The sequence below is a fragment of the Mobula hypostoma genome, chromosome 6 (genome assembly GCF_963921235.1).
Source record: "Mobula hypostoma chromosome 6, sMobHyp1.1, whole genome shotgun sequence".
NCBI classification, from domain to species: domain Eukaryota; kingdom Metazoa; phylum Chordata; class Chondrichthyes; order Myliobatiformes; family Myliobatidae; genus Mobula; species Mobula hypostoma.
This window is the reverse complement of record NC_086102.1, coordinates 32,756,950-32,779,995: the sequence shown is the minus strand read 5'-3', so window position 1 is coordinate 32,779,995 and position 23,046 is coordinate 32,756,950. Positions and strand designations below refer to the sequence as shown.

Here is a 23,046-nt window from a genome sequence, read left to right as displayed (position 1 = left end):
ACCCAGTCATTGGCTTGTCCTTCCTTACACTCATGTTATATCCATCATCTACTTGTAAACCTGCTGGCTCATCCTCAGCTCTATCATACTGGTTCCCATACCCCTGCCATATTAGATTAAGCCACTCCCAACAGCTTTAGTAAACCTGCCCAGAAGAATATTGGTCCCCCTCAGATTCAAGTACAACCCATCCATTTTGTACAGGTCACACCTGCCCAGAAGAGGTCCCAATGTTCCAGACATATGAATCCCTGCTCCCTACTCCAATTCTTCAGCCATGCATTTATCTACCACCTCATTCTATTCCTATCCTCACTGTCACGTGGCACAGGCAGCAATCCCAAGATTACTATCCTGCTTCTAACCTGTATTCTGTTTTTAGGACCACCTCCCTTTTTCTACCTTTGTCTTTGGTACCAACATGTACCTCGACTTCTGGCTGCCTATTCTCCCTTTTTAGGATATTGTGGATGTGTTCAGAAACATCGCGGACCCTGGCATCTGTAAAGCAAACTACCACCTTTGTTTCTTCATCTCGTCCACAGAATCGCCTATCTGTCCCCTTCACTGTAGAGTCTGCTATTATTACAGCAATCCTCTTCAGTTCCCTACCCTTCTGAGCCACAGGGCCAGACTCAGTACCAGAGGCATCACCACTATTGCTTCCTTCCAGGTAGGTCGTCCCCCACTACAGTACTCAAAATGTTGAGGAGGACAGCCACAGGGGTGCTCTCCACTCTCTGCTGTTCTGCCTTCCCTCTCCTGGCAGTCACCCGTTTATTTGTCCCTGTAGCCTCGGGGTGACTACCTCCCTGTACCTCTTCACTTTCCCTAACAAGCCAAAGGTCATCGAGCTGCAGCTCCAATCCTTAAGACATTTTCTGAGGAGCTGCATCTTGATGCACCTGGTGCAGATGTGGCCATCCAGCAGGCTGATAGTCTCCCAGAAATCCCACATCTGACACCCAGAACAAAACACTGGCTCTGTCTACATACCCCTATTCTCTCGAGTTAAATAAGAAATAAGGAATGAACTTACCTACCAACCTTGCCTCCACCTGTTCTCGCTGAAGCCCTGTCAAGCCAAAGCCTCCCACTCTGACTCAGACCACTCTGATAACAGCTCCACTGGAGGGTACCCCTCTTTTATTTAGGGTGGGTTTTTAAAGCTCTTCGCCAGACTTGTGCGGGAATATTTCTACTGCGTCTACACAGTACTCCAGTCAAAGATGCCCATTGAAGCAAACCTCTTGCTTTTTAAAGCTCTTCACCAAACTTGCACAGGAATGCTTCTACTCGATCTGCGCAGTACTCCAATCAAAGAGATATTTAAAACATCCTTAGCCGCAGATGAGCTGCTGGAAGATTGGAGAATAGCGGAAGTTGTTCTGTTTATGAAAAGCTTTAAGAATAAGCCAGGAAATTACAGGCCAGTGAGCCTCTCATCAGTAGTGGGAAAGCTATTGGAAGGTATTCGAAGGGACCAGATATACAAGTATTTGAATGGACAAGGACTGGTAAAGAATAGTCAACTTGGCTTTGCATGTGGTACGTCATACTTAACCAATCTTTTTGAATTTTTCAAAGTTATCAGGGAAGTTGATGAAGACAAGGCAGTTGATGTTGTCTACATGGACTTCATTAAGGCCCTTGACAAGTTCCACATGGGAGATTAGTCAGGAAGGCTCAGTTGCTTTGGGTTCAAGATGAGGTAGTCAACTGGATTAGACATTGGCTTTGTGGGAGAAGCCAGAGAGTGGTTGTAGATGGTTGCTTTTCTGACTGGAGGCTTGTAACTAGTGGTGTGCCACAGGGATTGGTGCTGGGTCCATTGTTGTTTGTCATCTATACAATGATCTGGGTGAGAATGTGGTAAACTAGATCAGCAAATTTGCAATGACACCAAATTGGGGGTGTAGTGGACAGCGAGGAAGGCTATCAAAGTTTGCAGCAGGATTTGGACCAGCTGGGAAAGTGGGCTGAGAAATGGCGGATATAATTTAATACAGACTAGTGTGATGTGTTGCACTTTGGGAGGACCAGCCACAGTGACATGAGCTAAAGTTAACTGTTTTTGATAGTGCTCATATGAAGATCCTGGAGATGTCTTGCTACTTTGTATTTTAGTACTTGTATAACCAATACATTTATTTTATTCAACATGTATATCCTGTCTTCCAGAAATTCAACTTTCTTTCAAGATTTAATTGTATGATCGTGAGCAGATAGTAAAAATCATTACAGGATATAAGTGCTTTGTAGCTAACATCATTGCCAAAATATGTCACCCTGATTTCCCATTAGTGAGATGACTTGTTGCACTTTTGGACAATGGCAGAATTCTTAGCAGTATCGAGGAACAAAGCAATTTTGTGGTGTAAGTTCATGGATCCCTCAAAGTTGCTGCGCAAATTGATAAGGTTGTTAAGAAGATGTACTGAAAGGTTTGGTGGCCTTCATCATTGGGGATTGAGTTCAAGAGCCATGAGGTGTTCTCTTCATAAATGTGCAGCTCAATAAAACCCTGATTAGACCATACTTGGGGTATTGTATTCAGTTTTGTTGCCTCATAAGAACAATGTGGAAGCTTTAGAAAGAGCGCAGTGGAGATTTACCAGGATGCAGCTTGGATTTGAGAGCATGTCTTATGGGAACACTTCGAGTGAACTGGAGCTTTTCTCTTTGGAAAGAAAAGGGATGAGAGGTGATTTGGTAGAGGTATTGAAGGTAATAATAGGCATAGATTGAGTGGATAGACAGACCTTTTCCCAGGACAGAAATGGCTAATACAAGGGGGCATAATTTTAAAGTGATTAGAAGAAAATCTGGGGGATGTCAGAGGTGGGTGTTTTCCACAGAGATGGTGGGTGTGTGGAAGTGCTGCCAGGGGTGATGATAGAGGCAGATACTTTAGGGACATTTAAGAAACTCTTGGATAGACGCATGGGTGATAGAAAAATAAGGGTTCTGTGGGCGGAAAGGCTTAGATTGATCTTGGAATAAGTTAAAATGTCAGCACATCATTGTGGTCTGAAGGGCTTGTATGTGGTGTTATGTTCTATATTTTATGCAAGTTTGCGACACCCAGTTCTACATCTTCACTGCATTTGTGTCGCCATACAGCTTGTTTAACATCCAGTCCTGAATGAGTTTTATTTGATTTAGTCCATTAGTGTTTCAATTTTTTTTAAAATATCCATTCCATTCTCTATGTATCCATCCATGCAATTTCCACTTAATTCTGCATTCATGCCTTCAGCTCCTGCCTTTCTTCATTTTAGCATTGTGAATGAAGCTTTAACCACCAGAAAGTTGGAAATCTCTTCCTTAGCCTCATGTATTTATAGTTTTAAGGACTCCTAAAAATGATGGTTTTAGCCTCTTCTTTGTCCCAAGATCTTTTATCTTGGTTTAGTTGATTACATCCCTGTGAGGTGCTTTGAGACAACTTTTTGCATTTTTATACCATAATAATTGTTAAAGACTTCCTAGAAACTTCCTCAGTAGTTCATTTTCAAGTAACAAGAGAATATATTTATTGAGATCTACAGAACATTTTCCTGGACTTGGCTGGCATATTTCGAACCGGGGTCTCAGTAGTGTTGACCCTTTAATATATAGATGAGAGGAAATTTCTTCACCCTTAAAGGTAATGAGTATTTCGATTGCTTCACCTGATGGGCCTATTGAGGTTCAGTCACTGATTATGTTCAAATTGGTCCAAGATTTTAGGATATTGATGGAATCAAGAGTTATGGATTAGTGGAGGAGTGGTGTTGAGGTAAAATATCAGACATGATCTTATTGAACAATGGTGCAAGAGGCCAAATGGCGTACTCGTGATTGTTTCTTATAAAGATGCTCTTATTGGTGTCACAAAACTGAATTAGTGGTGAGAAATCATTTAGAGTTCTTGTTCCTACTTTTATGCGTAATAAATTGGTGGATGTTGTTTGGGGATACATAGTAAAATGTCCTGAGCACTTCATTGCATTGTTAAGTAAAATTTGTCTCAGTCACCTCGGAATATATTAGTACAGGGAAGACCTAGTTTTAAGATCACATTTAAATAAGAAGCAAGACATAGAAATTTCCTGAGTCCTAAGGATTAAGAGCAGAGCTGTTTTTTCCTCATTTCAATTGAATGACTCATTGAAGCTCACAGCAACCTTCCTACATTATTAATACAAAATTACATTAAGTACCAGTGACAGTGCTACCTACAGAGATGGACCTTGCACTCTCAGCTGTGCTGCAATGGTTCAGGATACAATACAGCATTATTAAAGGAATCTTCATATGAGCAGTTCCCATCCTGTTAGATCCATCGACTATGGCTCCATTTGTGTTTGTTTTTAAGTAACAGTTTTAAGTGTTTTTTTTTAAGGAATAGATATTTACCCAATACTTAAGTTCCATAAACCAACCATAATGATGTCTGAAGTACAATCATATTTCTGTGCTGTTACCTTTCTCACATATAGATCGTCTTTCAATGCCAGATGAAGAAAAGACACAGTTACTTTTGGATATTGAATCAGTAATCACCTTTTACTGCAAGTCCAGAAATGTCGTCTATACTCAGAGTCTTGGCTGGACTGATTTGCTTAAACCTCTTGTTCCACTCCGAATGCCACGCAATGATTTATACAACTGCTTTTATGCAATCATGAATAAATATATATCCAGGTAAGAAAGTATGGATGTTGTCTGAATAAATCTCCATTTATTATGGCTTATGAATATGATCTCTTCTTTCCCTAAAAGAAAGGTGCTGGAAACTTCAAAATGCAGAGCATCGATGGAGACAGAAACAAAATTAATATTTCAGGTTGATGACTTTTCATTAGAACCAAGAAAAGTTATAAATCAAATATGTTTTTTGTTACGGGGGTGAGGGAGGGTTGGCAGCTGAAAGATGAGAATGGTGATTGGAAAAATCCAGCATGTCACACAGGGTCTTAAGTTCCATTAAGTTCTGTGCAGATAGAAATAATGTTTCAAATTGATCCCTTTTTGTCAAAATTATCCAGATTTAATACAAACAAAGTCTGAAATTATTAATTTCAGTGTTTAGTCCTGAGCTTAGTAACAAGCGTAGTTGGAAAACTGGACTCTTCTGGAGCTTCAGAGATCAGTGTCAGAGGCCAAAGACACAGAGGAATGTAAAATTAAACTTAAAGAAAACTGGAGGCTCAGTCCCCCTTGCAGACTCAAATCTGCATTTGGATCTCCAATGTGGAAGGAACTACATTGTAAGTTCTGAATGGAACATGCAGTTGCAAGAAAAAATTTGTGAACCCTTTGCAATTACCTGGTTTTCTGCATTAATTACTGATTAACTGTGTTCTGATCTTCATCTAGAAACAACCCCGAAGATTATAGTATGGTGAGCCTTACTTCAATGGTAGGGAAACTATTGGAGAAGATTGGATTGGACCTATTCGCATCTAGAAAAGCATAGTCATATTAGGGATAGTCAGCATGGCTTTGTGAATAGGAGGTTGTGTCTCACAAACTTGATTCATTTCTTTTGAGGAGGGGATGAAGACGATTGATGAGGGTTGGACAGTGTATGTTCTACATATGGAGTTTGGTAAAAGTGTTGACAAGGTCCTTCATGGTAGGTTGATCAAGAAGATTAGGGTGGGTGTCATCCATGGAGATTTAATATCTTAGATTCAAATCTGACATGACCATAGAAGACAGAGGGAAGTGGTAGATGAGTGCTGTCCTGGCTGGAGATCTGTGACCAGTGACTTTCTGCAAAGATCATTACTAGCACATCTGCTGTTTGTGATTATATATATATATATATATTTTTTTTTTATTTATATAAAAAATTTTGAGTTATAAAACACTACAGGATAGAAAGTGGACCTTCAGCCCATCTAGCCTGTGCTGAACTATTAATCTGCATAGTCCCATCGACCTGCACCTAGACCAATGCTGCCCATGCCTATCCATTTACTTATCCAATTTTCTCTTAAGTGTTGAAGTTAAACCCACATCCACTGCTTGCGCTGGCAGTTCGTTTCACACTCTCACCTTGTTCGGTAAAGGTTTCCCCTCATGTTTACCTTAAATATTTTACCTTTCACCCTTAACCCATGACCTCTAGTTATCATCTCACCCAACCTCAGTGGAAAGAGCTGCGTTTACCCTATCTATACCCCTCAAAATTTTGTATACCTCTATCAAATCTCCCCTCAATCTTCTACGTTCCAGGGAATAATGCTCTAGCCTATTTAATCTTTCCTTATAACTCAGGCATATTTGGATGAAAATGTAGGTGGATTGATAAGTAGGCTTGCATTGAACATAAAAGTTAATGAAGTTGAGGAAAGTGAGGAAGGGTATCTAAGGGTTGTTTTCTCTGAAGCACTAGATACTGAGGGTTGGCCTGATAGAAGTATATGAAATTGAGAGAAATAGATAAGGTGGACATTCAGGGTCTTTTACCCAGGGTGGAAATGTTAAAGGAATAGGTGAGAGGGACAAAGTTCAAAGGAGACTTGTGAAGCAATCTTTTTCACTTTTAGAGTAGTTGATGCCTGAAAACATGCTACCAGGGGAAGTTTGAGGCTTTTGGCCAGGCGCATAAATGGGCAGGAAATGAAGGGATGGAGACCATATGTAGACAAATGCCATTAGTTTGGATTAGAATAATGGTCAGTATTGACATTGTGGACCTCAGGATCTTTTACTGTGCTGTGTAGTTTGTTGTTCTAAGTGAATCATTGCTTCACTCGAAAGGACTATTTGACTCCCTGGAGAGTGGAAAGAAAAGATGTTCGGATGCACATATTTGCAAGTGCAATTCTTGTTTTTCCTTCTGCTTGCACACTCCATGAAGAATCAACCCACGAATAAAATTGAATAAACAGTTCTGGATGTATGTATTCGAAAATAAAAATTAATATAAGTTTTGAATGCTTTCACTTTCAAAAAAAAAAGATGCATGTACTTCTCTTGTGGCTGCTTAGGAAGGTGCTGTGATAAAGAGAATGGATATTGATAGGAATGAAAGTATGAACTAGTGAGTCATGAAGGGACATTTCTCTTGAAATTGAGAGCAAAGGGAAGAATGTGTATGGGGGTGACACTGTGTTGAATGTAGTGAAACTTATGGAACTCAAAGAATCTATTGAAGATGAAGACCAATGGGATTATTAGTGAGAACAAGATGGAACTTATCCTTGCTCTAGATGGAAGAAGAGAGGGTTCAAGCAGCATGTGAGAAATGGAATGTATACAGTTGATGCTCAATCAACTGTGATGGTGAGAGAGCCATGGTTATAGAAAAACAAATACATCTCAGAAGCTCCAGTGTAGAAAGTTTCAGCATCAGAACAAATACAACACAGCTGGAGAAATGCAGAATTAAACAGAATCATTGGATGAAGCAGTTTGAGATATTGAAGTTAGCTGTGCAATTCACAAACCTGTACCTGAGATCACAAAAGAAAAGTCACAGGCGGGATGGGCAGAGTGAGAGATGTGGAAGCGAGAGCATAGTGGAAAATACTGGCAGCAGTGATGAGACTTTCAAGTCCTGAGCAAATGCTGGAGACAGCACCAATACAATTACCCATTCTTTGTCTTCCAATGCTAATTATTTCTGTAGCATTTTAGAATAGTTAATTGCTTTGTTACAGATTGAAAGGATCCCACATGTTTCTATTCTGAAGTGCCAGCTGGCATGATTAATCATATGGTGAGTTCCAGTTTTGATTTGTTTTTGAAGCTGGAATGCTGTCTTTTACAGGGATTTTCTCCCCAATGGTCGACCATTCCATCTCTTCAGGCTTCTGCTGCAGTATCATGAACCAGAACTGTGCTCTTTTCTTGACACAAAGAAGATTACTCCAGACTCCTATGCAATAAGCTGGGTAAATATTAATTTTTTAAAATAGTACTGTCATCGTTAATAGCATTTTTTCATCTGTTTCATATATCTATTATTCATAATTACTCAATCCATTGAAGGTGCTTCTCACAAAAGCTGGGGTTTTTCATAAAATTCAGTTAATTTAGTTTGTGTTTTTTTCGGCTGGCTTTGCCATCATAGGATCATAGAAATGTAGAGCAGAGAAATGAGTTTTTGTGGCCCACTGATTGTGATGCCAGTCTACACTAATTAATTTGCCTAATGAAGACCAAATCCCTCTACTCTTTTCCTACCCAATTACATGTCTAAATGCCTTTAACTCTTGTAACAGCACCTTTCTTCAATACTTTCTCTGACATAACTGATTCCAAATATTGACACCCTGGTGTGGAAAAAGATACCCCTCAGATCATTATAAATGTATTGCCTTAAACTTGTGACTTTGAGTTCTTGACACAAAGACATGACTCTAGACATCTAGTTTGACTCTATTATCTACACCTCATAATTCTGGAAATCTCTATAAGATCAGTTCTCATCCTCTTACATCCAGTGGGATTAAACCTAGTTTATCCAGTTTATTTTCTCCACTAGATTATCTATTGCATTGAACTGCTGCTGCTAAGTTAACAAATTTCACGTCACATGCCGGTGATAATAAACCTGATTCTGATTCTGTCTATGAATACAGTCAGATATTCCTGTTGAAACTTTTCTGCATTCTGTTGCTGCCACATCCTTCCTGTAGCATGACAACTGGAACTGGACAGAATACTCCATATGTGTTCCAATCAGTGTTTTCTAGAACTGCTACATATGAAGGCAAGCATACCAAATATTTTTCACTGCCCTATCCACCTGTATAACACTTACAGGGAGTTATGCACTTGCACCCCATGATCGCTGTGCATCAATGCCTGGCATTTACTCTGTATGTCCTAACAAAACTTGACTACCTAAAGTGTATTACCTTGCACTTTCCTCGATTAAACTTCATCGCTCTACAACTCATCAGCTAATCTATGTCCCATTTTGTCTACATTTTTCTGGATCCCAGCACTGATCCCATGGTATTCTACTTGCTACAGATTACCAGTCAGAAAGACGCTCATTCACCTCATCCTTCTGCACTTATTCTCTTCTGTCTGCCATCCTTCATTGGCATGCTTTAATAGAATAATTCATGTGTTACAAAATATGTTCAATAATTCCTAACAGTGACTTGACACTGTGTGAAATATCTCTTGATTTATTGGAATTGAAGTGTCTTGGGTGTATTATTCTGACAGACTATTTTAAAACTGTTATTCACAGTGAATTCCAGTGGACACATCGGGAACAGTACATTTTTGCCAAATTATGCCGCTGCCCCAATTAGCCAAGTTCATTGAAATAGTAAAAACATATTTTTAAAAAAAAGACAAACTACTGTTTAACGGAGTAACAAGTATTTAACGAAATACAGAACAAATTAGAGCATTAACAATACTACTACAGTACTGTAAACCTGTAATTCCTAATAGTTATCAATAGAAGAGTTCATTCAGTGTGCATTGCCATGTTCTCTTGATTCACTGTATATGAACAATGCAGAAATGGACTGCCTTCATACAGTGCTTTTGACAATTGCATCCTCCAAATCTTCAAGATGATTGTCGATACCTTCAAATTCTTTGTAGTTTCTAACTTGAAGTAGTGAAATCATTTCATTTTCACTCCTGGCTGTTTCTGGCATCTCCAAGCCTGAATGCTGGAAACTGCTGTGAGCAAAATGGTTCTAAATTGTATGTGGCAAAAATCACTGGATTTTGAACACAAACATACTCAATTGACGCTATTTTAAAAACTTTGCCCTAAGCATGGTGTAGTGTTAAACAGCTGTACACAACTGATGCTAGTTAGAAACTTTGGCAATATTCTGCTGACCCAGTTGAGTGGCATAGTGTCCCAAATAAATGAAGGGAGTCCCAGCTATTTTCTTAATCTGTTTTTGTTCTTTAAGAGTTGTCCCAAGTAAGTGGTTGCCCTGATTAATCAGTGGCCCAAATAACTGGAATCTGCTATATAACCTGCACAAGTATTCCCATTATTACTCATTGCTAAAATACTATAATTTACCTCTTAAACATGCATCATTCTAGTGATTTTTTTAAATTTAGCATATGGTGTGGCTTAAAATGCTGCATTATTTTTACTGGAACTCATTTATGAATTGCCTTATGCCAGAAGAATCTGACCAAATGAATGAAGTAATCAAAAACAAAATTACTTTTCTAATTAGAAATTGTATGCCAGTATTGCAAAGTTGGTGTACAATGTAGTTCTGAACTAATTAGAAATGCCTTAAACTTCATTTGACTTATGACACATGCTGATGACAAGTTATTATTTTCTTGGAAACACATTTTTTAAATTTGTATTCCTGAAATACAAATATAACTTGCCAAGAAGCTGCAATTTTAAAATGTTGGTTTCATTTATGGAACATTCTTATCCTTTTTAAATTGTTCTGAAGGGAGCAAGCCTCTTTGCAGGTTGCTGTACCGAAGATGTTGCCCAACTGATCTGGGATGTGTATCTACAACAAGCAGACCCTTTCCTAATTTTCTTCCTCATGTTGGTCATTCTAGTCAATGCAAAGTAAGTATTTTTTTGAAAACCCTTAAGGTGTTATGATTTGGTTAAGTTAACTTTGAGATATTTATAGCCCCATGCTTGTTTCAAAGTACATGGTTCTAAATGCCTAAGTATTGAGTCTGATTTGAATTGTGAACTTGTTTATTATAAAAGGGCATTTGACTGATTCGTAAATTTGTTATTTCATATCTTTACATTTTACTTGTTTCAACTGAAAATAATACTTATATTTAAGTAATATCAACTTAGTCACTTAATGTATTAAATGTTATAAACTGACCTTAAATTTGATTTCTAATCCTGAATACTATTCTTACATTGAACTACATAAATTGTATGGATTTGAAGTTTCTTTATCTATTCATTTCATCTCCAGGTCGTTATCAATTTTATATCTGTGATTTTCTCCACCCAGTCCTGCTGAACACATTGTGCTGTATTAATCCAATTACTTTCCTACCTATTATTATTTTTATTATTTTTCTTTTTATAGTATTCCACTCTAAAAAGAAAATGTTTCCAAACTCTCATTCTGCCTTTAATGTTCTTTTCCTTAAACATTTCCCAATTTCATAACTCTTTTTAAACAAATACAATTTCAAGCCATCATTTGTCACATCTATAGCACTTTTACCACTCTAGCAAAGTTGGAAATGGCATCCTTTGCAACTTCAGTGAATTATCCCATTCAATCTCCATTACCAATCATTGATGACATTAGATGGGTTTTCGCTATTATTGTCCATTTCTGTGGAATTGCTTCAGTGCAGCTAGAATATCTTCAGCAGTATCTTTTCTGACCACCCTTAAGTAAAGTAAAGGCATCTGTTAGTCTTGCGAGACCATGGATCTGCACCTGGAAAGTCTTCACTCTCCAGGGCGCAGGCCTGGGCAAAGTTGTATGGAAGACCAGCAGTTGCCCATGCTGCAAGTTTCCCCTCTCCACGACACCAATGTTGTCCAAGGGAAGGGCATGAGGACCCATACAGCTTGGCACCAGTGTCGTCGCGGAGCAATGTGTGATTAAGTGCCTTGCTCAAGGAGACAACACGTTGCCTTGGCTGGGGCTCAAACTCACAACCTTCAGGTCACTAGTCCAATGCCTTAACCACTTGACCACCCTTACAACGTCATCAAAGGATGTTTCTCTTTCTTGCCTTCTTATTGACCGTCATTATATCATTTGAAGTTCTGACCAATAACTGTGCAGACCAATAACTCCATATCAAGTTCAGTGCTTATTTGAAACCACAGTCACCTCCATATGAAATATAATAAGTTATTAATTACTCAGCTTCCCTCCAAATAAATATTGTAATGACCAAAATTAGCGTTTTTAGTGGTTGATTGAGAGTTTACTTAATTGTTCCTAGTTCCATTACTCTAGTTGTTCACATCATATGAAACATTAATGACCTAATGATGAGTTTTAAAACCACATCCCATCATTGCAGTATGTCAGTAAAGAAAAGTTTGATATCTTCAAATTTATTTCTAGTTGTAAATTACAATTTCAACATTGGTCCTGCATCTTTGATTTTTGTGATAGTGTATTTATCTTCAATCCCACTATTGATGGCATTGCCTAAATACTGTTTTTCTTGCTGCTTAATTCCTCTCTATTCTGTTGTCTGTGTCATTTTGTAGAGGTGGTAAAAGCCCTTCTCATTGATGAGCCTTTTTATTTTTTCTTCTCATTTTCACTGCATAGATTCTTAGTTGTTTTTTGAATTTGATTTAAGGCACAATAAGGAAATGTTAAATATTCTATTTTAGAGAAGCTACTCTGTTGAGAAGTTATTTTAAAGAATAGCTTCTGTGTCTATGATTTTTGTTGCTGTACTGTTGATAGCCATCCATTCAACTGCCTAGGTCCAAATTGTAGAATTCTCTAACTCACTTTATATGTCTTTCCTCCTTTACAGTGTTCTGTAAAACCAACCTCTGATATTTATTTGTACATACATCTTAATAATCTTTGTGCAGCTTGATGTCAGATTTTGTTCAGCTTTCTATGAAGTGTCTTTGGACATTTTATTACTTTTAAAATGCTTTATATACAGAAACTTGCAGTGCGATTTCAGTAGGAATTAGGATATTTCCATTTTTGTCTGGTTTTTGATATTATTAATTGTCTAATCAATTTCTGATTCCTAAACTCTCCTCTTGGCTTAATTACAGTGCACAATATTAAATGTATGCTGCTAATTTGTATATCTTCCCTTTCTTTCCCCAGAGAAATTGTTTTGTCCCAAGAAACAGATTGCAAGGAGGAACTCATTCGTAAGTGTACCCAAATAGTAATTTTTTCTTCACTAATTCAACTTAAAGTTCCAAAGTGCTCTGCATACTCAGACCATGAATTAAGTATATAATGTAATTTTGAAAAATTGTGCCTCCAATTTCCATCACCTGAAAATTGTCTTTTGATTAAAGTTGGGGAAATATATTTTTGTAGAAATAATTTCACTATTAACTAGTCCAAATTTTTTCAATTCATTGGTGGCAATTTGAGGCAGGAAACTATAATAACACCAGTTTAAAAATGCATTGATTGTATTTTCTCCGAGGAATTTTACTTAATTTCTAAGCACAGTGAGAGATTTCACTCCTAGGAAATAAAATCATCTAAGGTTCTGAGTATTAGCATGAAGTATTCCTTAGTCAGGTGCAGTACAACTAGATGTGGGAGTAAAGCTCCTTTCGCTCTGTTTGTACAATGCTACAAAGAGTAATATTACACCATTTAAGCTATGCTGGCCAAATGCATTATGACAGATGAAGACTCAGTGCAACATTTCTCGCCATACTAACTCACTCCTAACGTTGGTATTCAATTTATTAAAATTAATTGCAGACCACTGTCAAGGAGTTGTAAATGGATACTGTATTTTAAACATTAATTTCATATATACATAACTTGGAAGTGATATTTGTTGTGGACTAAATGAGAGTAATTTATAATCTTAATTTGAATCCCTATTTAAAATTGAATACAGTGGAAGTGTGGTGAAGTTTTGATCGCATTGTAGCCGTTATGACATGGTAGTAAGGGACCGAAGAGGCTGACTTCCGGCTGAGCGATTGCCAGTTTAATTTTATTGGGATTTTGTGATATTCATTGGGCAGCTGTGAATAACTGGCCGTTTTTAAGGTTATGGTGTGTTTGCATTCATTACATTGTATAATTTAATGCTACCAATTAATATAATAAATACCAAAGCACCAAATTTAACCATTAACTTTTGTAATGAACAGATTAGATATGGCATAGTTATTTCCCATGGTAGGGGATTCTAGGACAACAGGGCACAACTTCAGGATTGTAGGACGTCCTTTTAGAACTGAGATGCAAAGAAATTACTTTAGTCAGAGGGTGGTAAATCTGTGGAATTTTTTGCCACGAACAGCTGTAGAGGCCAAGTCATTGGGTGTATTTAAAGCAGAGATAGGTTCTTGATTAGCCAGGGCATCAAAGGGTATGGGGAGCAAGTAGGGGAGTGTGGATGACTGGAAGAATTGGATCAGCCCATGATTGAATAGTGGAGCAGACTCGATGGGCCAAATGGCCTACTTCTGCTCCAATATCTTATGGTCTTATGATAATTGACATCCTCTCCTGCTTGGTTCCAAAAGTCAACTGAATGTCTTATCACTGCACCCATACACTAAGCTTAAAAAGGGATATTGATTTTTTTTCCCTTCCACCCCAGTATTATCTTGTGCTGATTTGGCTTCTTTCCCGCAGCTTGGCCAGTTTTTCATCAACCCACTCTATTCAGGATTATAGTTTCGTATGATTAGCATTTCTGTTGGTTTGTTCAATATTGAAGTAGGTATGCTACTAAATCAGGAAATGTTATGTATTCTGTAGTGATGTAAATAAGAGGGATTTCTGATCGTGCATAGGATTATGAGCATATAAATAGTTTCATAACATATAGAGGCAGAATTAGTCCATTTGGCCCATCAAATCTGCTCTGCCATCCCATCATGGCTAATTTATTATTCCCCTCAACTCCATATTTTTGCCTTCTCCCCATACCCTTTCATACCCTGACTAATCAAGAATCTTATTGACCTCCACTTTAAATATACCCAGTGACTTTGCCTCCGCACCTGTCTGTGGCAAGGAATTCCACAGATTCACCACCCTTTAGCTCAGGAAGTTCCTCTTCATCCCTCTATCCGGAGGCTGTGCCATCTGGTCCTATACCCCCCCCACCCCCACAACCACTATAGGAAACGTCCTCTCCATATCCACTCTATCTCGGCCTTTCCATATTGGATAGGTTTCTATGAAAATTCCCCCCCCCCCCCATTCTTCTAAACCCCAATGAGTGTAGTCTCAGAGACATCAAATGATCCTCATGTGTTAACCCTTTCATTCTGGGAGTCTCGTCATGGACCTTATCAGGTGCCTCTCCAATGCCATCACACATTTTCTTACATACATATAGCTAGAGTGTATAAGACTTTACTTTTGCACAGTACTGTATTTGTCAACGTGGAGTGGAGGGTGAGTTTGTAAATCTGGAAGGAGCAAAAGATGGTGTGAATGGCAAGGATGGAGCACCACAAGAGGAGTGTGGGACAGGTAGCAGAGAAAGAATGCCAGGGAGGGGTGGCGTGGGTGCTGACACACCCACCCTGAAACACCAGGCAAGGTAATTTGATTCCAAACAACAGGAATTCTGCAGATGCTGGAAATTCAAGCGACACACAACAAAGTTGCTGGTGAACGCAGCAGGCCAGGCAGCATCTCTAGGAAGAGGTACAGTTGACGTTTGACAAAGGGACTCGGCCTGAAACGTCGACTGTACCTGTTCCTAGAGATGCTGCCTGGTCTGCTGCGTTCACCAGCAACTTTGATGTGTGTTGCTTGATTCCAGACAGTTGGTTTATTGATCATTCCAGAATATGTGTCTGGGGCTTCTTGCTCTCACCCCTCTCCTTTCCCCTTTTCCCAACTATGATCCCCCTCTCCCTGCCCACTTTCCACTCTCAGTCCACAATAGACCCATGTCAGAATCAGGTTTATTGCCATTCACATATGTCATGAAATTTGTTTTTTTTTGCAGCAGCAGTACAGTGTAAAACATAAAATTACTACAGTTCTGTTCAAAGGTCTTGGGCACCTTAGCTGTGTATATGTGCATGAGACTTTTGTACAGTACCGTAAGGGGCCCAAAACTGCTCCCAATACTCCAATTGTGGGTCTGACCAATGCCTTATAAAGCCTCAGCATTACATCCTTGCTTTTATGTTCTAGTCCTCTTGAAATGAATGCTATCGTTGCATTTGCCTTCCTTACCATCAACTCAAACTGCAAGTTAGCCTTTAGAGAATCCTGCACAAGGACATCCAAAGCCCTTTGTACCTCTGATTTTTTAAATGTTCTCCCTTATAGAAAATAGTCTACACCTTTATTCCTTCTGCCATCCACTTCCCTACACTATATTCCACCTGCCTCATCTTTGCCCATTCTCCTAATCTGTCTAAGTTTCTCTGCAGACTTCCTGATTTCTCCACACTACCTACACATCCACCAGTCTTTGTATAGTCTGAAAACTTGGCACAAAGTCATCAATTCTGTTATCCAGATCATTGACATATAATGTAAAAAGAAGCAGTTCCAACACTGATTTCAGCAGAGCACCACTAGTCACCAGCAGTCAACCAGTAAAAGCCCCTTTTATTTCCCCACTTTGCCTCTTGCCAGTCAGCCAATCTTCTATCCATACGAGTATCTTTTCTGTAATACCATGGGCTGTTATCTTGTTAAGCAGACTCATTGTGGCACCTTGTGAAAGGCCTTCTAAAAATCCATGTAATAAAGATCCACTGACTCTCCTTTGTCTATCCTGCCTGTTATTTCCAAAAAATAATTCCAGCAGATTTGTCAGGAAAGATTTTCCCTTAAGGGAACCATGCTGACTTTGGCCTATTTCAGTAAGTACATTTAATGTCAGAGAAATGTACATACATCCTGAAATTCATTTTCTTCGCAAACATCCACAAAAACAGGAGTGCCCCAAAGAATGAATGACAGTCAAACATTAGAACCTCAAAGCCCTCCCCCCCCCACGCACAAGCAGCAGCAAGGCAATGATCTTCCTCCCCACCCACACCAGCAAAAAAGCATCGGCACCCTCCAATGAGCACTTAAGCATGCAGCAAAGCATCAATAAAAACACGGACTTACAGTATCCCAAAGACTACTCGTTCACCCAGTAATTTGACATACCACAGGCGTGCTCTCTCCCTAATAAGGGAAAAAGCGGTGTCCCTACAAACAAGCAACTCGCTGACTTATGATGTTAAAAGTCTGTTGTGTCGCTTTTTCCGAGCTCTGCACCCAGAGAGTCAGCCCCAAAAGGGCTCGGGTCTCTGGACACACAGCCCATGGCAGCTAAACTGCTGCTCCCAATGTTCCGTATTCTCCCACGACACCTCAGTCAAGGGCACCGGCCTTGAATCAGCCCGTCATCAGAACCATGAAAATCTGGCACCCTGAAGGTGCGCTAATCTTCCAGACCACATTCTTGGGATATCAAAAAGCGGCCGGTCGTGAGGCTCTGAGAGCAGGTCCCATTCCCACAAAGAACGAAGTTGCACAAAGAGTGCAACTCCCGGTCAGGGTTTTCAAAAGAACCTTGGAAAGGAAAAAATGAGATATCAAAGATAGAAATAGAGCTGTTTCTGAGGATGCAAACAATGGAGTCATGGTTTAGCGCCATCATCACTTAACTTCTCCGCCTCGTTGTATGGTCCCTCCAAGTATCCCAAAACTTCATAATGGACTCCAACATCTTATCAACCACTGAGGTAAGGCTAACTGGCCTATAATTTCATTTCTTCTGCCTCCCTCCCTTCTTAAAGACTGAGGCACGAGTGCCTGGTCTATACCACAGCCAAGGCCATGTAGCTCCCCCACTGTGAGACTCACTAATGAACCAGTGAACCGCACTTGCAGTATTCTACATGACCAATGTTCAACAATGCCTTGCGATCACAAGAAGACATCCAAGACAATCATTTGTACCATTTTTTGGACTGTCTTCTCACACCACCTCTAACGTCTTCCTCCTTGAATTGCTGTAGTAGGTAGCAACACGGTATATAACAAGTCCAGCTCCACCGTTATCAAGCAACTTGCTGGTGGGTTAGACCTATAGCACTTGATGTTCTTAATGTCCAGCAGTGTCTTGTGACTGTATTTAAAACATCGTTTCATTTGTAATTGCTGATTTGTTGCATTCAATTTGCCAACTATTCCTGGACCATTGCCAGGATGTTTCCTTTGAATATTATTGATCAGCTAATTGCTGAGGGAGATAGTTATATACATGCTGCAGAGCTGTTAGTAGATTGATACAAATTTCCTGTGCTATGTATTAATCAATCATGTATCAGATTGTACTTTTTCTCCTTGCCCCACCTTATTCTGGCTTCGGCCCCCTTCCTTTCCCGTCCTGAAGATGAGAATCGGCCTGAAACGTCGACTGTTTATTACCCTCTGTTGATGCTGTCTGACTTGCTGAGTTTCTTCAGGACTTTGTGTTGCTTTAAGCAGTTAATTCATTTGAAATGTTTTTGACGGACTTTTAACCTTTAATACTAATAAATATGGTTGTGATACTTCTGCTGTACCAGCAATCAGATTGCAGTACAAACGTAATCATGTCATCATGGGCCTCTTTGGCATGTAGCCTATACTACTACTACTACGTCGATTCAGGTCTAGGGGGCCGGCGTGGGGCAAATAAATAGCCATTATTATCATACCTTTGTAAATAACTTAGGGATTTAAATCTGCATCAATACAACTTTGATTAGCTTATCTTTCCCCCACTAAAACTAATTCTTGACCCAAGCCATCCTATTTATCAATTTCTTTGTGCTTCAGCCCTTAATTTCAGCAACTTCAATGGCTGGTCCTTTATGAAATGTCTACTGTTAAAGGAAGAAGAAGACATTACTTTATAAATTGAGTTCCCTTTTGCAAAAATACTCAGTCATCAAGATTGTTCTTCCTTTTTTTGCAAAATTGCCAGTCGACTGCAAGTTGCCTTCTCTACCATCGTCACTCATAATGAAACTTCAAATATTATGCCTGAGAACAATGACTGAATTATCATAATTTTGTTCAGCTGCTAAATTTCAATAGTTCCTGGTAAGACAAAGCCACACACAAAACGCTGGAAGAACTCAGCAGGTTAGGCAGCATCTATGGAAAAGAATAAACAGTCATTGTTTCGTCCCTCAGTCGGCGAATAGAGAATTTGGAGTGGTTCTTCTTGGATTTGAAAAGATTGCAAAGTGATTATGAAGGATCTAACTGGAGTAGATAGGGAGAAGCTGATGGAAGGTTCAAGATACATTGGGTGTTGAAGAATGACATTGATAAAAGCATCGAAGTATCTTAAGGGAGGTGATTAGAATCTGGAGAGGACTGCTGGAGGTTGTGGAAGTATTTGTTGTTTGCTCGTGTGTAACTACCGATGAGACCAGAAGCCAGGAGATGGGTCAAAGCCAAAATTTGAAATACTGCTTTATTCAGTAAAACCACAAAACTACAAAATCTCAAACTGAAATCTTGCCTTTACTTCCCCAAGTGTAACGATTTAAATAGTTTACTCAAAGAGCATTCAAAACATTGATTTGAAACAATGATCAGTTAGTGAAAGTCAGCCTGGAATTGGTTGTCAACTGACCAATAGGTGTTTCAGCTGACCGTAACACCTCCCCTCTTGAAGATTACCTGAAGGAGCTAAGGGTTGATTTGGATTGGAACAACCAGCTTACACTGGCAATCAGTCCTTGTTAGTGGTTGCAGGCTGTCACTTTCCTGTCATGATGTTGCTTGTGGCTTTGGTAGCAATGGTGGTTGATTCAGTCGGGTAAATCAAAGCCTTCCAGAAGGTGATGAAGGTTCAGCTCTATGTTTGATGATCTGCCTGGCAGACTTGTCCCTTCAGGAGCACATGTGGCAACTGATTAATGTGGCAACGGCAGCACTGTCTGTCTATGGGAACTTCGTAGAGCACCTTCCCCATTTCTTTGCCAATTTGACCTGGTACCGGGGTCTTGCCCATTGTGATACTGTCTGACCTACACTGCGGTTCTGGGCTTGAGTGACTTCCCGCACTGACTAATATCTGTGTGGCTGCTTTGTGCACCTGACCATCTGCTGTCTTGGATGTTGGACACTGGCAGCATTACATCCAACACTCTATAGTTTTCTTCCCAAAAGAACTTCAGCTGGTGACTTCCCCTGGAGGCCTGGGTGCGGTGTAATTTGATACTTCAGCAGAAATGTGTTGAGCCTCAGTCAATGGTCCTTCCCCTCTTGATTTAGAAAGCAACCATTTGAAATTATCCACAAACCTCTCTGCTTGGCCGTCGGACAGTGGATGATGTGAGGGTGTGCAGATGTGGATATTTTGAAACATAAGAAAATCTGCAGATGCAGGAAATCCTTCAGGACCTGATGAAGGGTTTTGGCCTGAACTCCAAGGTGTGGTAGCCTGAGGCCATGGTTGTAGATAGGCTCTACTTGGATATTTTGCTGCCATAGAGTATTAAGTACACTGACTGTAAAAAGATGTCATATCTTCATCTGTGCCCAGCCAGTACACAAAGCTTCTTGCCAGGGCTTTCATTTGATTGATGCCTGGGTGACCAGGGTCAAATTGTTTCAGTACTTTTGGTCAAAGTGTTCATGGAATCACTATCTTGTCTCCAAACATTAGACAGGAATCAAAAGTTGAGCGCAATGTATGACAATGGTAAATGGTACAGCATTTTTCTCAACCTTGACTGGTCATTTGCAAATAAGGTATCTGGAGATGCTCTGAAGAAGAGGATCTACACCCACTTCTGCTGTGAACCTGTTGACCTTCAGCAGCTTCCCATACAAAATCTGGTGGACTTTGGAATCCACTGAAATTGCAGCCACGACTGCGTCTTCGTTTTCGGTAACCTGCTGTGATTCATAGGTCTGGAGAGGACATCTACCTGACCAAGTTCCTGTGTTGATGTGTACTTATTTTCAAAATCGTAGTCTAATAACATTGTTGGATACCTTTGTAGATGGTTAGCAGTATACATTGGGATGCCTGTCTTACACCCAAAGATGGACAACAGTGGCTTGTGATCGGTAAGGAGAGTGAAGCCTCTGCCATAAAACATCTTGTGGAATTTCTTCATGGTAAACATAATTTGCCTATAGTTCCTTTCTGCTGTAGTTGATGATCTAGCTGCATGTGTAGGGTAATGTAATTGGTGAGAACAGACATAATTCACAACCACCAACATTGAGTTGGGGTTTACTTTAAGAGGCAGATCTGATGTGATTGAACCAAGTTATTGAACATGTCGGCCAACTGCTTTTGAAACTGCCAGAGTCTTGGAAGCAAAATGCCATTGCTTGGTTAATACAAGCCAAGATCCACTGCGAGAAATCACCTCCAAAAATACCAAATATTTCTTTGAGGTAGCAATTTCACAGCTGCGAGAGTGGTGAGTCTACTAGAACACCCACCTGAATACGATAACTACTGAGCATTGAAAACTTACCTATTACGGACTTTCAGATTACCTGAGTCTCTGCATGCCAAACAGTTGCTCTCCCTATCCAGTCTCGGCAATACTAAGCAATTGGAACTAATGGACCACATACTATCTCTCCAGGGAAATCACCATCCTTATTTTGTTTTTAAAGAACGCTTGATGCAGCAGATGCCTGATCAGGTTTGCATAGCCCTCACTAATGCACCTGTGAAGGATTGCTAAAATGACAGATAGTCTATACTCAGCCAGGCAGTGGTGCATAATTCCTCCTCCTTTCCCTGCCTCAATAAGCCCAGTCAGCAAGACCCACAACATAAGGACACCCACGGCTGCAAAAACAGATGACACTGGGCCTGTGTTTTTACCATGCTCGCTTTGGTACGAATGCCAGGAAGTGTCCATTCTGAACACCTTGGGTTTCAGCTGCCAGGGTCATCTACGGTTCATTACGGACAACCTTTCAGTGCGATGCTTTCTGTGTGACACGTGGGACTTCATCCTGGCTAAAGCAGCTAGACCTCTGCTCAGTGCAGATTTTCTGTGTGCCCAAGGACTGTTGGTTGATATTAAGATCTGTCAGCTTGTGGATGACAAGGACTTTGGGTCATTACCCTGCTTCCCCAGTAAGTTCCCCACAACTCTGTCAAGTGCATACACCTCCATATGTCAGTTTACTTAACTGCAGGGCAAATTCGCAAACCTCACCAAGCCCACATTTACACACAGAATGCTGGAGGAATTCAGCAGGCCAGGCAGTACCTATGGAAAAGAGTAAATAGTTGATGTTTTGGGTCAAGGCCCTTCATCATGGAAAGGAAGATGAAAAGTCCAGTCCTGATGAAGGGTCTTGGTCCGAAACATCAACTGTTTACACTTTTCCATTGATGATGTTGCCTGGCCTGTTGAATTCCTCCAGCATTTTGTGTGTATTGCGTTGGTTTCCAGCATCTGCAGATTTTCTCTTGTTTGTGATTCAACCACATTTCTGTAACTGGCCCACCAGTCCATAACTGTGCATTTAGACTGAACTCAGAAAAGCTGGCAACTGCAAAGGCTGAGTTTGTCAACATGAAAAGACTTGGCACTGTACACCAGTTGAATAGCCCCTGGGTTTTACCCTCCACGTGGTCCCTAAGTCCGATGATGGTTGCCACGCCTGTGGTGATTACTGAGGCGTTAATGAGGTCACCACCCCAATCATTAACAGGTCCCACACATCCAAGACTTTTCAGCATGTTTAGCCGGGAAGTTAATTTTTTCCGAAGTCAACTTAGGCACTACCATCAGGTGCTTTCATGCTCAGAGGACATTACAAAATGGCTGCGATAATTGTGTTTAGCCTCTTTGAGTTTCTGCACCTGATATTTGGCATGAAAAAGGCCACACGGACTTCCGGACTGCTGACGGACTCTGCATTAAAAGAGTTAGACTTACTTTTTGTTTACCTGGATGACATATTTGATGCCAGTGCATCCAAATCCGAACATGAATCTCATCTCCACACGTTTCAAATGCTTCAGTGAAGATGGGTTGATTATTAACCCTGCTAAATGTCAGTTTGGGTTGTCAACCATTGACTTTCTCGACCATTGCCTCTCTGCAGAAGGTGCAAAATCCCTGTCATCAAAAGTAACCGCTATTATGGATTTCCCCCCGCCCTGTACTACTAAGAAACTACAGGAGTTTTTAGGTTTTTAGGTATGGTGAACTTTTTTCACTGCTTCATTCCACGAATGTGCTCCCCCTGTATGGTGCGCTTAAAGACAATAGCTCTAATCACACACTTGACTGATCAGTGGACATGATCAGGGCATATGATAATACCAAACGAGCTCTTTCCAATGCAACCCTACTGGCACACCCACTCCTCAATGAACCTATACCCATTACTACTGATACTTTAAACTAGGTTCTGGGTGCTGTGCATGAACAGTTGGTTGGAG

At 40.1% G+C, this 23,046-nt stretch overlaps 1 protein-coding gene across 3 annotated transcripts in view; it reads left to right on the top strand.

The window, feature by feature from the left end:
* tbc1d23 (TBC1 domain family, member 23) overlaps positions 1 to 23,046 on the top strand; it is a 107,009-nt gene that overhangs the window by 33,359 nt on the left and 50,604 nt on the right. For all 3 annotated transcript variants that reach the window (XM_063050511.1, XM_063050510.1, XM_063050512.1), the window contains 4 exons: positions 4,485 to 4,689; positions 7,769 to 7,892; positions 10,407 to 10,531; positions 12,765 to 12,811. In XM_063050511.1, coding sequence (XP_062906581.1) covers positions 4,485 to 4,689; positions 7,769 to 7,892; positions 10,407 to 10,531; positions 12,765 to 12,811 — 501 coding nt within the window. The remainder of the gene's footprint in view (positions 1 to 4,484; positions 4,690 to 7,768; positions 7,893 to 10,406; positions 10,532 to 12,764; positions 12,812 to 23,046) is intronic.